Source organism: Podarcis pityusensis (genome assembly GCF_964106645.2).
Source record: "Podarcis pityusensis genome assembly, chromosome: 1".
NCBI classification, from domain to species: Eukaryota; Metazoa; Chordata; class Lepidosauria; order Squamata; family Lacertidae; genus Podarcis; species Podarcis pityusensis.
Genome location: NC_138028.1, coordinates 131,789,330 through 131,801,659, shown reverse-complemented (window position 1 = coordinate 131,801,659; position 12,330 = coordinate 131,789,330). Strand labels below are relative to the sequence as shown.

The 12,330-nt window shown below is 44.6% G+C and overlaps 1 protein-coding gene across 2 annotated transcripts in view; it reads left to right on the top strand.

The window, feature by feature from the left end:
- INO80D (INO80 complex subunit D) overlaps positions 1-12,250 on the top strand; it is a 37,020-nt gene extending 24,770 nt beyond the window's left edge. For both annotated transcript variants that reach the window (XM_081016344.1, XM_081016343.1), the window contains exons 8-11: positions 863-996; positions 3,121-3,338; positions 5,338-5,495; positions 8,801-12,250. In XM_081016344.1, coding sequence (XP_080872470.1) covers positions 863-996; positions 3,121-3,338; positions 5,338-5,495; positions 8,801-9,972 — 1,682 coding nt within the window. In that variant the 3' untranslated portion in view covers positions 9,973-12,250. The remainder of the gene's footprint in view (positions 1-862; positions 997-3,120; positions 3,339-5,337; positions 5,496-8,800) is intronic.
- The last annotated feature ends 80 nt before the right edge of the window (positions 12,251-12,330 follow it).

The window sequence follows — 12,330 nt, the reverse complement described above, 5'->3', positions numbered from 1 at the left end:
ACCAATGCCTCAAGTCAGCCTTTCTCAACCTTGGGTCTACAGATGTTATTGGGCTACAACTGCTAGCTAGGTATGATGGGAGTTGTAGTCCAACAACATCTGGGGACCCAAGGTTGAGAAAGGTTGCCTTAAGCAGAAAGTTGAGCGTGTCCCTCAATGGCGGGAACGATGGTGGTGAATAAACACAGGGAGAAAACAAGTGAAGTGGGTATCTCAGGAAATTGCATCATGTAAACTTGCATGTTGAAGGAAAATGCCTACTGCTGATTTAGGGAGGGGAGGAATAGATGAGAAAGAGACTAAAAACACATTGAGTTTATATATCTCTTCTGAACAAAATAATTTTGAATCAGGATTCACTGTATTGACTTCCTCTGTGCGTCATCTGTCAAAAAGGCAGGAAGAAATTTACAATTTTTATGTGCTCTCATATGTGGATGACAGAAATCCTCTTTTTAATATTTGTGTATGGATTCTCATTAGTTGGTTAGAAAGCAAATCTATTGATTGCATTGTCCCAAAAATCACAGTATTGATTAAGAATCTCCAGGAAACAAGACACACAAACTCATTAGCAAAATAGCTGCTTCCATAAACCCATCTTAATAAATTATAAAATCATTAGTAATTCTGCTTGATGGCAGGTTGTTTTGTGTGTGTGTGTGTGTCTTGGTTTTTTTGCTTTTAACTGTTGACTTTGCATCTTCTGTAGCTGCAGCATGAATGACATTTAAGGAATTGCTTCAAAGTGAGATATTAGTTGGGAATAGAATTCAAGGTTCAGTATCTTACTCTCTCTGTGTAAATCATGCAGTCTCCTGCCCCTCCTTTGTGTGTTATTCCTGACTACAGAGAAACCCAGATATCCTCTTGAACCGGTCCCAGCAGCTTTTCTCAAGCTGCACAGCCAAGTTTGCAGACGGACAGCAATGCTCTGTGCCAGTTTTTGACATTACGCACCAGACCCCCCTGTGTGAAGAACACGCCAAAAAAATGGTAAGTATATTTGCTAGTCAGAATACTTGAAGAACAGCAGCAGCAGTATTTCCAGCAAGCCGGGGAATGACATCAGCATGCAGCTTTCGCTTCTGGCCACTTCAGAAAGCTGTAAGGTGAGCTCTGATGATAACCAAAGAAAAATGCTATATCAGCAGCCTTTCTTTGACTGAACTAATCTAAAGGATTATGGGGAAATGTTTCAAAGATCCTCCTTCGCTCATCCTATGCAAGCTTATGCGGAACAGAGTCTCCCTGAATTTAACAGTCCCAGTTAAGGGTGCATAGGATCGCATTTAAGAATGATGTCAGTCCTCTTTTGTGATGTCATGTCTGCCGTGAGAACATAGTTGGCGGTGTCCAACTAATTTGTTCCATCAGCACAAGGATTTCAGCTTGCACTGTGGAACTTCTTCCCACCCCCTCCCTAAATCTTCATTCCTGATTCTGGGTAGCCCCCAGGCGGATTCAGGGAGTACACAGTGGGAGAAGACTGGGTAGGGGGAGTTCTGTTGCACAAGCAGAAATCCTTGCACTGATGGATGAAGTTAGTTGGGATACCTCTCATAGGCTTATAGGTTATTCTCCTGGAATGCCTTGTCAAGGTGGAAACGTGAGCATTTCAGTTTGTTCACACAGTTTATTTTTGCCAGTTGCGTCGGTCAGTGAAACGGAAGCTCTCCTCATTTTAACTCCTTTCCCCAGACAATCTCCAAACCGCCTCACAAAGGTTTGAACATTACCTTTCCCTTTTGCTAGGCACAAGAGTCATACACCATAGCCCTCAAGCTAATAGCTGGCATCTGAATTTGGCTAATTCCCAGATGATACTCACATTTTGTCATCAGACAGTTTCTTATTGGCACAAAGCTCAGTTTTTTGGCTGCCCTAAACTACGTGTGGGGATCTAGCCTGTGGGCTAAATTCAACCCATGGAAGCTCCCCGTCATACCCACTGTGTTTCCTCCTTGCCTCTGCGCACCATCAATAGGAGATTTTCAAGCCTAAATGCAACATGGGGCATTTTCATGGAGGTCCAGTTGGCTCTAACGGGGGGCTTTTCATATCTAACTTTGGCAAGGGGCGGGGGAAGGTTAGGGTGTGTGTGTGTTTGTGTATTGTGGGTCCCTCCCCACCAATATGCTCTACCCACACTCACTTTCATTTTTCTCCTGCCCATGGAAGCTTGGCCACAGGGAATACAGCCCTTGGGAGCCACCCCAATGTAATCCACTTTGAAGATCCACCCCTTTGAATTATAGCACCTTGTGAAACCTTGCAACATCAAGAAGGCAAACGCCATCTAAGAAAAATTACATTATCCGAATGTTGTTAACTCATTTGGAAGTAATACCTTCTCTGTACAGTGGTACCTCGCAAGACGAATGCCTCTCAAGACGAAAAACTCGCAAGACGAAAGAGTTTTTCGTTTTTTGAGTTGCTTTGCGAGACGAATTTCCCTATGGGCTTGCTTCGCAAGACGGAAACGTCTTGCAAGTTTGTTTCCTTTTTCTTAAAACCGTTACAGTAATACAGAGTGCATTGCTTGAAGAGGTGCAGTTGCGACTTGACTTCAAGGAGCAACTCATAGCACGCCGTGTGGTAGCCTTTTTTGAGGTTTTTGAAGATTTTTTTGAAAAAATTGAAACCGTGCTTCACAAGACGAAAAAACTCGCAAGACGAAAAAACTCGCAGAACGAATTAATTTCGTCTTGCAAGGCACCACTGTATTTTGCATTCGTGTGTGTAATTCTGTGATTCCTGGTGACATGGCATTGTGATGCTCCAAGCCGTTTTCAAAGAGAAGTAATTGACCATTTCTCGCCTTCAACTCTGATGAACATTCTTTCTGATTCAGTGCCATCCTAAACTTCCTGGTGGCCTCATGTTAAACTCGTATGATTTGAATTTGGAAATAGTTTGGTCTGAATGTGTTTTGGATTCTTTCCCGTCTGTGGTACAAAAGGCAGTACGGTTTGCTTAGCATCATGGTTCCCTTTTCAAGGTGTCAGGCGTTGTCTATTCCGACTTGCATGCTATAGAGATGTTCACACTTTGGAATGGCAAGGAAAGAAAAGTGCTTCTCAGTTCAGTGTTGGTGTTTTCCATTCTTGTTCTGAAAAGGATAACTTCTTGAGAGGAGACAGCTCCCGCAAAGTCCAGCACCAGCAGCAGAGGAAACCCAGGAAAAAAACAAAGCCACCTGCTCTTACCAAAAAACACAAGAAAAAGAGAAGGCGAGGGCCACGACGTCCCCAAAAACCGATTCCTCCTGCTGTGCCCCAAGGAAACCTCAGTATGCCCACCAGTGTCTCACTGCCAATGGAGATCTCCCATATACGGTCAGAGCCCAGCTATGATTAATTTTCTAAGCTGACAGCGTAGTGTTGGAAAAGAATAGGCCAAGTAAATGAGTATTGGTCCAGATTCAGCTAAATAGTTGTGCTAGCAAGAGCCAGAACGAGTGACAGGGCTTTCCTCCCCTTGTGCTCCCCACTAAATTGGCTCTGCAGGATTGGGACCCCCCCCCCCCCAGCAGAACAGCACATGGGGGTGAGGAGAGGGTATATAATTCTGTCTGGCAAGCAAAAACACTTGCGCTGATAGAACTATTGCCTTAGCTCTAATTCCAGCCATAGTCTACGCTACCTGTATGACGAATAGGAAAACCAACTCCGATGTTCTGTACACACATGCTTGAAAACAAGCCCTCTTGAGGACAGTGGGTCTTACATGGCACATAATCCTATGAACATTTACTCTCACACCAATGCTGGGTTATGGCTGGCGGCAGAGAGGGGGAAAGGTTGTGCGCACTCATTCTGCACACTTGCAGAGTGATCACTTGTTTGTTTTCCAATTTGCTCTGCCTTGCTGCCTGGCCAGGTCCCCAGGGGGCATTTATCATACCAACTTGTGGACATTTTTGGCCAGTCTTTATGACCTGACGTAATATACTTTGCTACTGATGTAATGGCGCTTTTCATGCATTAGAGCTCTCTTCTACCTGAATAAATTGACATACCAAGTAAGAAGACTTTTGCTCCAGAATGGTGCATTTTTTACAGCCCTTAACTGTCTCAGATTATTGAAAAAGTGAAAAATAAGTGACTGATTCACATCTTTCCAGAAGAGTCTGTAGAACAAATTAGTGTGAAAGAACTCGGCTTAATGGCTCCTTTCTAGTACTTTAATAAGCCAGTCTAAATACTAACTGAGCTGGAAGAACATTATGCAAGTCAGTGGATGTATTCACACTTGTCCGCAAACTATGGTTTGAAGGAAGATTGTTTAAAAGTGGGTCTCTCAGACTTTTAATCCAGGGGAAAACTATATCCTGGGTTTCAAAACTGGAGATAACAATTAATTCTTACGATCGAGAGATGTGTGTGTGCATTTTCTAGGTCAACTCCCAGAACCTTGGGTCAGGCATCCTCCTTATATAATAATAATTTATTATTTATACCCCGCCCATCTGGCTGAGTTTCCCCAGCCACTCTGGGCGGCTTCCAATCAAGTGTTAAAAACAATACAGCATTAAATATTAAAAACTTCCCTAAACAGGGCTGCCTTCAGATGTCTTTTAAAAAGAAGATAGCTGCTTATTTCCTTGACATCTGAAGGGAGGGCGTTCCACAGGGTGGGCACCACTACCGAAAAGGCCCTCTGTCTGGTTCCCTGTAAACTCACTTCTCGCAATGAGGGAACCGCCTTGGAACCAATACTACCACTAAGACCATTGGGGCCCTGGGATGGAGCTATGCTTTCAGAGCAATGCAGACATTTCAAGGATCTGAGTTAGGGAATCCCAGCAGATCATCACTTGCTGCTCATATTTTAGCCAAAAGTGGATAAAGCAGGGGGGAGGAATCCCTGCTGCCTGGGTTCCCTGTTTTCCAAAGAACGTTGAGGATTGGAAGCATGCAACTTGTTTTAAGTTTCAAGGCTTGTTTAAGCCCCTCTTGGAAATCACATTTGTGCAGTGATTTCTTCTGTCATAGTAAAGCCATTACCCAGCACGGCGTGAGAGTAAACATTCATAGGATTGTGTGCCATCCGTGTTCTTGCACCAGCAAGAATATCCCATACCATCTTTTGTACACTAGCAGAGGTAGAAAAGAGACATAAATCTTAGTTGTAGCCATACCAGATCCTGCAGTAGCTTTATCTATGGCAGCTCCAACAGCTCCATACATTCAGAGTTGAGTTTTGTGAGGGAACAGTTTAAAAAACAAAAAAGGGGGGTGGGGTGGAGAAAGGGCCTATGCATCCCAGAATAGATCAGAGCCCAGCACGTGCCAGACCAAAGGGCGGGGGTGACTGTCTTCCCTGTTTTTGTAGGAGCCCTTCCACACCGGAGCTGAGTACAGATGAGCTGCCAGATGACATCGCCAATGAAATCACAGACATTCCACACGACCTCGAATTGAATCAGGAGGACTTCTCTGACGTCCTGCCACGGCTGCCGGATGACTTGCAAGACTTTGATTTCTTTGAAGGTACCTTCTCTCTCGATTAAACACAAAACTCAGTGCTGTGGCAGGAAATGGCAACATTTTTGACATTCATTTTATTTTTATTTTTTTAAATGTACAATTAAGGAAAATGCCGAAACGTGCAAGGATGAAAAACGATGGTTCAGATTTCTAGTCAAACTGTCAGCCAGGATTCTACGTGACCATTTTAGGTGTGTCCAAATGACACGTGATTGCCAACATGTAGGTGAGGGAAGGGCATAGTTATGCACATTCGGGAACTGAGAACAGAACCCCTGTGTGAAATGGTCTTCGCCTGTACAGTGGTACCTCGGGTTATATACGCTTCAGGTTACATACGCTTCAGGTTACAGACTCCGCTAACCCAGAAATCATGCTTCAGGTTAAGAACTTTGCTTCAGGATGAGAACAGAAATCGTGCTCCGGCGGCGTGGCGGCAGCAGGAGGCCCCATTAGCTAAAGTGGTGCTTCAGGTTAAGAACAGTTTCAGGTTAAGTACGGACCTCCGGAACGAATTAAGTACTTAACCCGAGGTACCACCGTGCGTTGTATTTCTGAATGTCAGGCAGATACTTTTCTCGTTTCAATTGCTTCAATTCTATTTTGCAGAGAACTCAAAGGTGTGCAATTATTGCACGATCATATACCCTTAACGCTTTTCTATTCCACAGAGCCATTTGTGGAAAGGATTTTTTTTTTTAAATACATAAATGTAAATACTGTGTAGCTTTCAGTTTTATGTTTGTTTAAGCACCAGAATTTGAACTTGGTGATTAATTTTTGTATTTGTGGGGGAATTTTAAATGTTGTGAATTTGAAGAGACTTAAAAAAAAAATGTTTAAAGGGCAACCCCCCCCAAAAACTCCAGCCTCCTAAGCAGTTATGACAAGGTTAACCACAGGTTGTATCCCACACTGCGTGGGCGGAGTTCTGCTCATGCAATGGGAATTCCTGCTCCTCTCTGAACCCTAAAATCTGCTCTGGAGGGTCCCCCAACCCCGTGAAGCAGAATTTGAGGGCCTACAGGGAGAGCAGGGGGAAGTTTTGTTCTGCAAGTGGAACGACAGTGTTGGATACAACCCAGTGTACTGAAAAGGATTACAAACTTGCTATTAGGAAGGGCAGCTTTTGAAGGAGGAGAGCACAACTATCTAATTATATTAACTTTTAAAAGACGAAGCTTCCTACATTATGAACTGAAAAATCCAGGAGTGTTTGTCCATGTTGCTCCACTGCCTAAAAACATAACAATTCCACGCTGCGTTACTCAAATATCTGAACAACAGTCTTTTATCTGGGTATTTTCCTCCCTTGCGCACTTTCTGAACTAAGGTGGGGGTGACTAAGGACAGGGACTTTTTAGCTGCAGTGCCCTGTCTTTGCAAATCTAGAGGCTCCTTGTGTTTTCTTTTTCTCCCATTACTTCAATACCATCCCATTTTCATTTTACAAGCCCGTTTTAACCATCAGTTAATACAATTTTAACACGCTCTTTTTTAATCCTTCTGTGTATTTTATTGAGGGCTTTCATTGCATGTTTTTATTTTTTCATTATCAGGTGCCCTGAAGGGCATTGTTGGAAGAGCAGGATATAAATATACTACATAAATAAATAAAAGCAGTTCAGAGACAAATGCAGGCAGTGTACAATTCCAGAAACAACTGAGCATCTCCACCTCTCTCTGACCCATTTATGAATAATAATAAAAAATCTTTCCCAATCTGGAAATATCTTATATGAGCAGTCCAGTATCATTTTTAATCTTTTGTTGGAAGCAGCATAGGGATTTTTCCTCTTTCATTACACATCACATATCATTCCACTGTGGTCAGCGACGTTAATAGGACTGGGGCTAGAAGTTGAAGTGAGCCCAACAGAAGTAGGTCCAAACCACAAAATCCATGTAAATTGAACTTCCGATGTATAGATTGTGAGATTATGGCTTACTCACACTGGGGTGTTTGTGTGCCTGCATCCTTACAGAAGTATGTCGAACCAGCGTGCAGTTGTTGGTTGGCGTGCAGTGCCAATTGTTAAACTTCACATAAACATTTGCTTAGAGCTGGTGCTGGCTTTTACTATGGCTCCTTTATTTATGTCTTTGATTGTTATCTTAGCTCTGTCCATGTACGGCCATCCTTTATCAGGGCCTATACTATAGTATGTAGGTAAGGCTCTGTATACCGTGCCCCTCAGCATTTAAAAATCCAACAGAGTCTCAGGATACCAAATTCTCTAGTGGATAGCGTATTACATATTTTTTGCAACAATCCCATGGAAGAAACATAGCCCTGACAAATAATGTTCCAATGTATGTTGCTTGTTTTTATCTGTTGCATTTTCAGTTAAAAGAATGCCATCTCCTCTAAAACAAAATGATTCTCTGAAGCTCTTAATGTCAATTGAGAGGGGAAAGCTTTCTTCTTTGTATTAAACCCACTTAAGCTTCCTTTCTGAACTGTGGTGGGCCTTGCCTGTCAGTAATAAAGTTTTCTGACCAGGGGCTTGCATGTCCACAGCTCAGTTTTATTTTGTTTTATGCATTTGATGACTTGCAGCACGCCGTGGCGGAAACAGAGCCTGCTGTTAAGGCAAAATGAAGTGGTATGAAAGTTCTGCCTTGGCAGCTCTTTCACACATGCAAGTTGCCACTTGGTGCTGCAGTCATCAAGTAATCAACCTGTCTGCGTGAACATGGCCTTGTTTGGTAGACATACACTCCAGCCACCCTATGACATGTAGGTTCATGCTAACAGGCTGGTAACACTTCCAATGGGCTGGAAATAAATTCATGCACTCACATATAAAGTTAATTTAAAAAATGAACAGCTAAAGGTCAAACTAGGGCACACAGGTGGTGTTGTGGGTTAAACCACAGAGCCTAGGACTTGCCGATCAGAAGGTTGGCAGTTCGAATCCCCTCGACGGGGTGAGCTCCCATTGTCTGGTCCCTGCTCCTGCCAACCTAGGAGTTTGAAAGCACGTCAAAGTGCAAGTAGATAAATAGGTACCGCTCCAGCGGGAAGGTAAATGGCGTGTCCGTGCGCTGCTCTGGTTCGCCAGAAGCGGCTTAGTCATGCTGGCCACATGACCCGGAAGCTGTATGCCGGCTCCCTCGGCCAGTAAAGTGAGATGAGCGCCGCAACCCCAGAGTCGGTCACGACTGGACCTAATGGTCGGGGTCCCTTTACCTTTACGTACCTTTAAAGGTCAAACTGGATGTTATACTAGCCATTGTATGAATTGTGGAAGAATGCACCTACGAGAGGTATGCCAACTGCTTAACATATTTTCAATTTAACGCAGGTAAAAATGGAGACCTCCTCCCTACGACCGAAGAGGCAGAGGAGCTGGAACGGGCCTTGCAGGCTGTGACTTCTCTTGAGTGCCTGAGTACTATAGGAGTGCTCACACAGACAGACGGCGTGCCGGTTCAGGAACTATCGGACAGAGGTATAGGGGTGTTCTCCACGGGTGCTGAAACTTCAGGAATTCAGTCCTTGAGCCGGGAAGTCAACACGGATCTAGGTGAGCTGCTGAATGGGCGTATAGTGCATGACGAGAATTTCTCTAGCCTGGACCTGGAGGATAGCTTGCTCCGCTCTGCTACCTTATCCAACCCACCTACGCCCCTGGCAGGGCAGATTCAGGGGCAATTCTCTGCCCCAGCCAACGTTGGCCTTACTTCTGCCACTCTGATCAGTCAGAGTGGGCTTGGGGAGAGAGCCTTCCCCGGACAATTTCAAGGACTTCACGATGGCAGCCATGCCTCCCAGAGGCCACACCCTGCCCAGCTGCTAAGCAAGGCAGACGACCTAATCACCTCACGACAGCAATACAGCAGTGACCATTCACACTCCTCACCCCATGGAAGCCATTACGACAGCGAGCATGTGCCGTCGCCCTACAGTGACCATATCACGTCCCCTCATGGCGCCTCCTACTCTGGCGAGAACTTGGCAGCTACCTTCTCCGCAGAGATGCCCATCATAGCACAACATCTGCTCCCTTCGCAGCTGGAGGTGCCGCTCGGTGGCGTGGTGAACCCCAGAACTCACTGGGGGAGCCTCCCCGTCAGCCTGGGCGACCCTTCTCCGTTCAGCAACCTGCTGGGTGCCGACGGACACCTGCTCTCCACCTCCCTGTCCACGCCACCCAGCACGTCGCACTCAGAGACCACGCAGCCTGCCTTCGCCACCGTCACCCCCAACAGCTCCAGCGTGCTCCCGGGGTTGCCGCAGACCAGTTTCAGCGGCATGGGCCCTGGGTCCTCTGAACTCATGGCCTCCACCTCCCCAAAGCAACAGCTCCCTCAGTTCAGCGCCGCCTTTGGCCACCAGCTGAGCTCCCACAGCGGCATCCCCAAGGACCTGCAGCCAAGCCACAGCTCCATAGCGCCTCCCACAGGCTTCACAGTAACAGGTGCCACAGCTACTAGTACCAATAACGCATCTGCTCCCTTCACCACCTCCAGCTGAGCTCGTCTGTCTGCAAAATTCAGGCAGTTGGGGGGACCTTACGTTCCCTCTCACCCCACCCTGGCCCACTTCTCTTTTCCTGATTTTTGTCATCTCCTTTTTAAAGACTTCGTTTAAATTTAAAACAAAAAGAGGGGGCAAAAAGTCCTGATTCAGTGCAGACCAGGGTTTCCCCATTGCTCTGCTCTGCTCTCTTGATCTTATGTGCTGGTTTCTGTATTGGTGCTCATTTACCCCTTTCAGATTTTGTTATACTTAGCCAGTTAAATATCCCAGATAAAAGAATACAGCACAGGTCCCGGATGTAACTGACCATAGATGAGGAATCTGTGACCCTCTAGGTGTTGCTGCGCTCAAGTTCCCATAGTCCTTGACCAATGGCCATCCTGCCTGCTGCCGGTGCAAATTGGGAGGAGTCCCAGCGACTCTGGAGGGCCGCAGACTCCCTAGTCCTGCCTTAGACTGATAAATGAGAAGTTAGATACAATGGACTCTAGACCCAAAAGTGAGATGATACCTCAAATATAACTAATGCAAGTTCCTAAGGCTCAAATCAGAGTATCCAGTCCCGTGAGCATCTGGGCAAGAGGTGAGGAGCTGATTTATTTCAAAGAATGCAAATGGCATGAAAGGGGGATTATCATTTTGATTTGGTAACTGGGCACTGCAGACTTAAACCAACACCATAGTTCAATTGTTAATTCTGTCAGCTTAACACTGGGCTCTTAACCTCCTCTGTGAGCGCAGGGGTTTGTGTGTGTATTTGTGTGTGTGCGTGTATTTGATGGGTAAATGACAGGTTGTTTCCCTCCCTTTCTTTCCTGTTCTGAAAGACCACCTTGAAACCAGCGACCGTTCATACTGCAAGCTAATTTGGTTTTTGAAGTTGGGTTGGATGGAAGAAAGGATGAATTTGTAGGACATGAGATTGTACTTGTTGGTTCAGAGTATCTATGACGGTGTGGAGTTTTAAATAAAATATATATATCATTGGTATGTAGAACAGAAAGCAGAACTGAGTACTGTAATTAATTGCAATGGTGTACCTGCTCAGATAAAACATATGCTAATTCCTAAAGCTGATCAATTATTACAGTAGTGTTGTTGGGTTGGCATTTTCCAATGGAGCATTACTTTTAATATAGCCAAGTCTCAGCGGAAACTGGCAGAATTGTGTCATGGGCCCCTTTTCCCACTCAAACCAATGTGAGATCAGAACTGCTGAGTGATCTTACAAAGTTGTAGCCGTCTCCAGATACTTGATGCTTCTGGGGATTCCTACAGCAGCCGTGAGCCCTTACAGTGCTCCATAATACTTCGGGAATATTTAGATATTTTTAGAAATCTTTTGTGCAGAGTGAGGTCTGAGAAGAAAGAACAGGCATGCTAAACAACACATGCTACTGAAGTTAATAAAAAAAAAAAAAGAAAAGTGCTGGCGTTCTCCTATCTCTAATCAGTGGTCTTGCTAATAAATACGTTTTCAAAGTCAGAGATTCTACTTTTATCACTTCATGCCCCCTGAAGATCCACAGCAATCAAACTGTAAGGAGTTTGTCAGAATAAGGACTGCTTCCCCCACAAAAAGTTCTTTATCAAGCAAGCTACAAGGTCTCTGCTGCTCCCCCCCCCCCTTAAACAGGGCTTGTAGCTGTGCTGATTCTCAAAAGAAAAGTAGATTATGACATTTATTTCTCATGAAGTCCAGTTCTGCTCAGTGGAGGCCACTCCTTGCAATCATTTCTTGTTTTCTGGAGTAGACATGGAAGGAACGGCTATCTACTCCTAAGAGCAGGGCTTTGTTATATTTTATGGTAAGAGGTTTGGACTGTACATAATTTCATCTACTTTTTATAATATATTTAAAAAGATACAAAGAGAGAAGCAGGCACACTCTAGTAGAGTATTTTAATTGGGCTTCTATGGGGGATGAAGAGGGAGCTCAACTTTCTCTTTGTGACTGAAGCAGTTGTTTCCTGTCTAGCTTTTCTATTCTGCTTTCAAATGGTGCTCAAGTGAGAATCTGGTACAGGCACCCTCCTCCTCCCAGACCTTTGGGCAGGGGAGGGTTCCAGGAATTGCCTGTCTGAATCCCATAAATTTGAACTATTGCCTTCTTTTAAAAAGCTGTGCTTATTATTTTGAGAGGATCAGGGAGTTTGCCCCTGGAAATAAAAGTACATGTTGCTGGAAAACATTTTTATGCTTTTTAACCTTGTGAAATCCCTCCCTGCATTTGAAATTGAACTGTATAATAAACATCTAAGTGTGTTCCAAATTATATTTGTAATGTATCTGTTTTAAGCCAGTTAACGAGATGAAGGAAAGCCTTTTCTTTATTCTACTTTAGTGCACAAT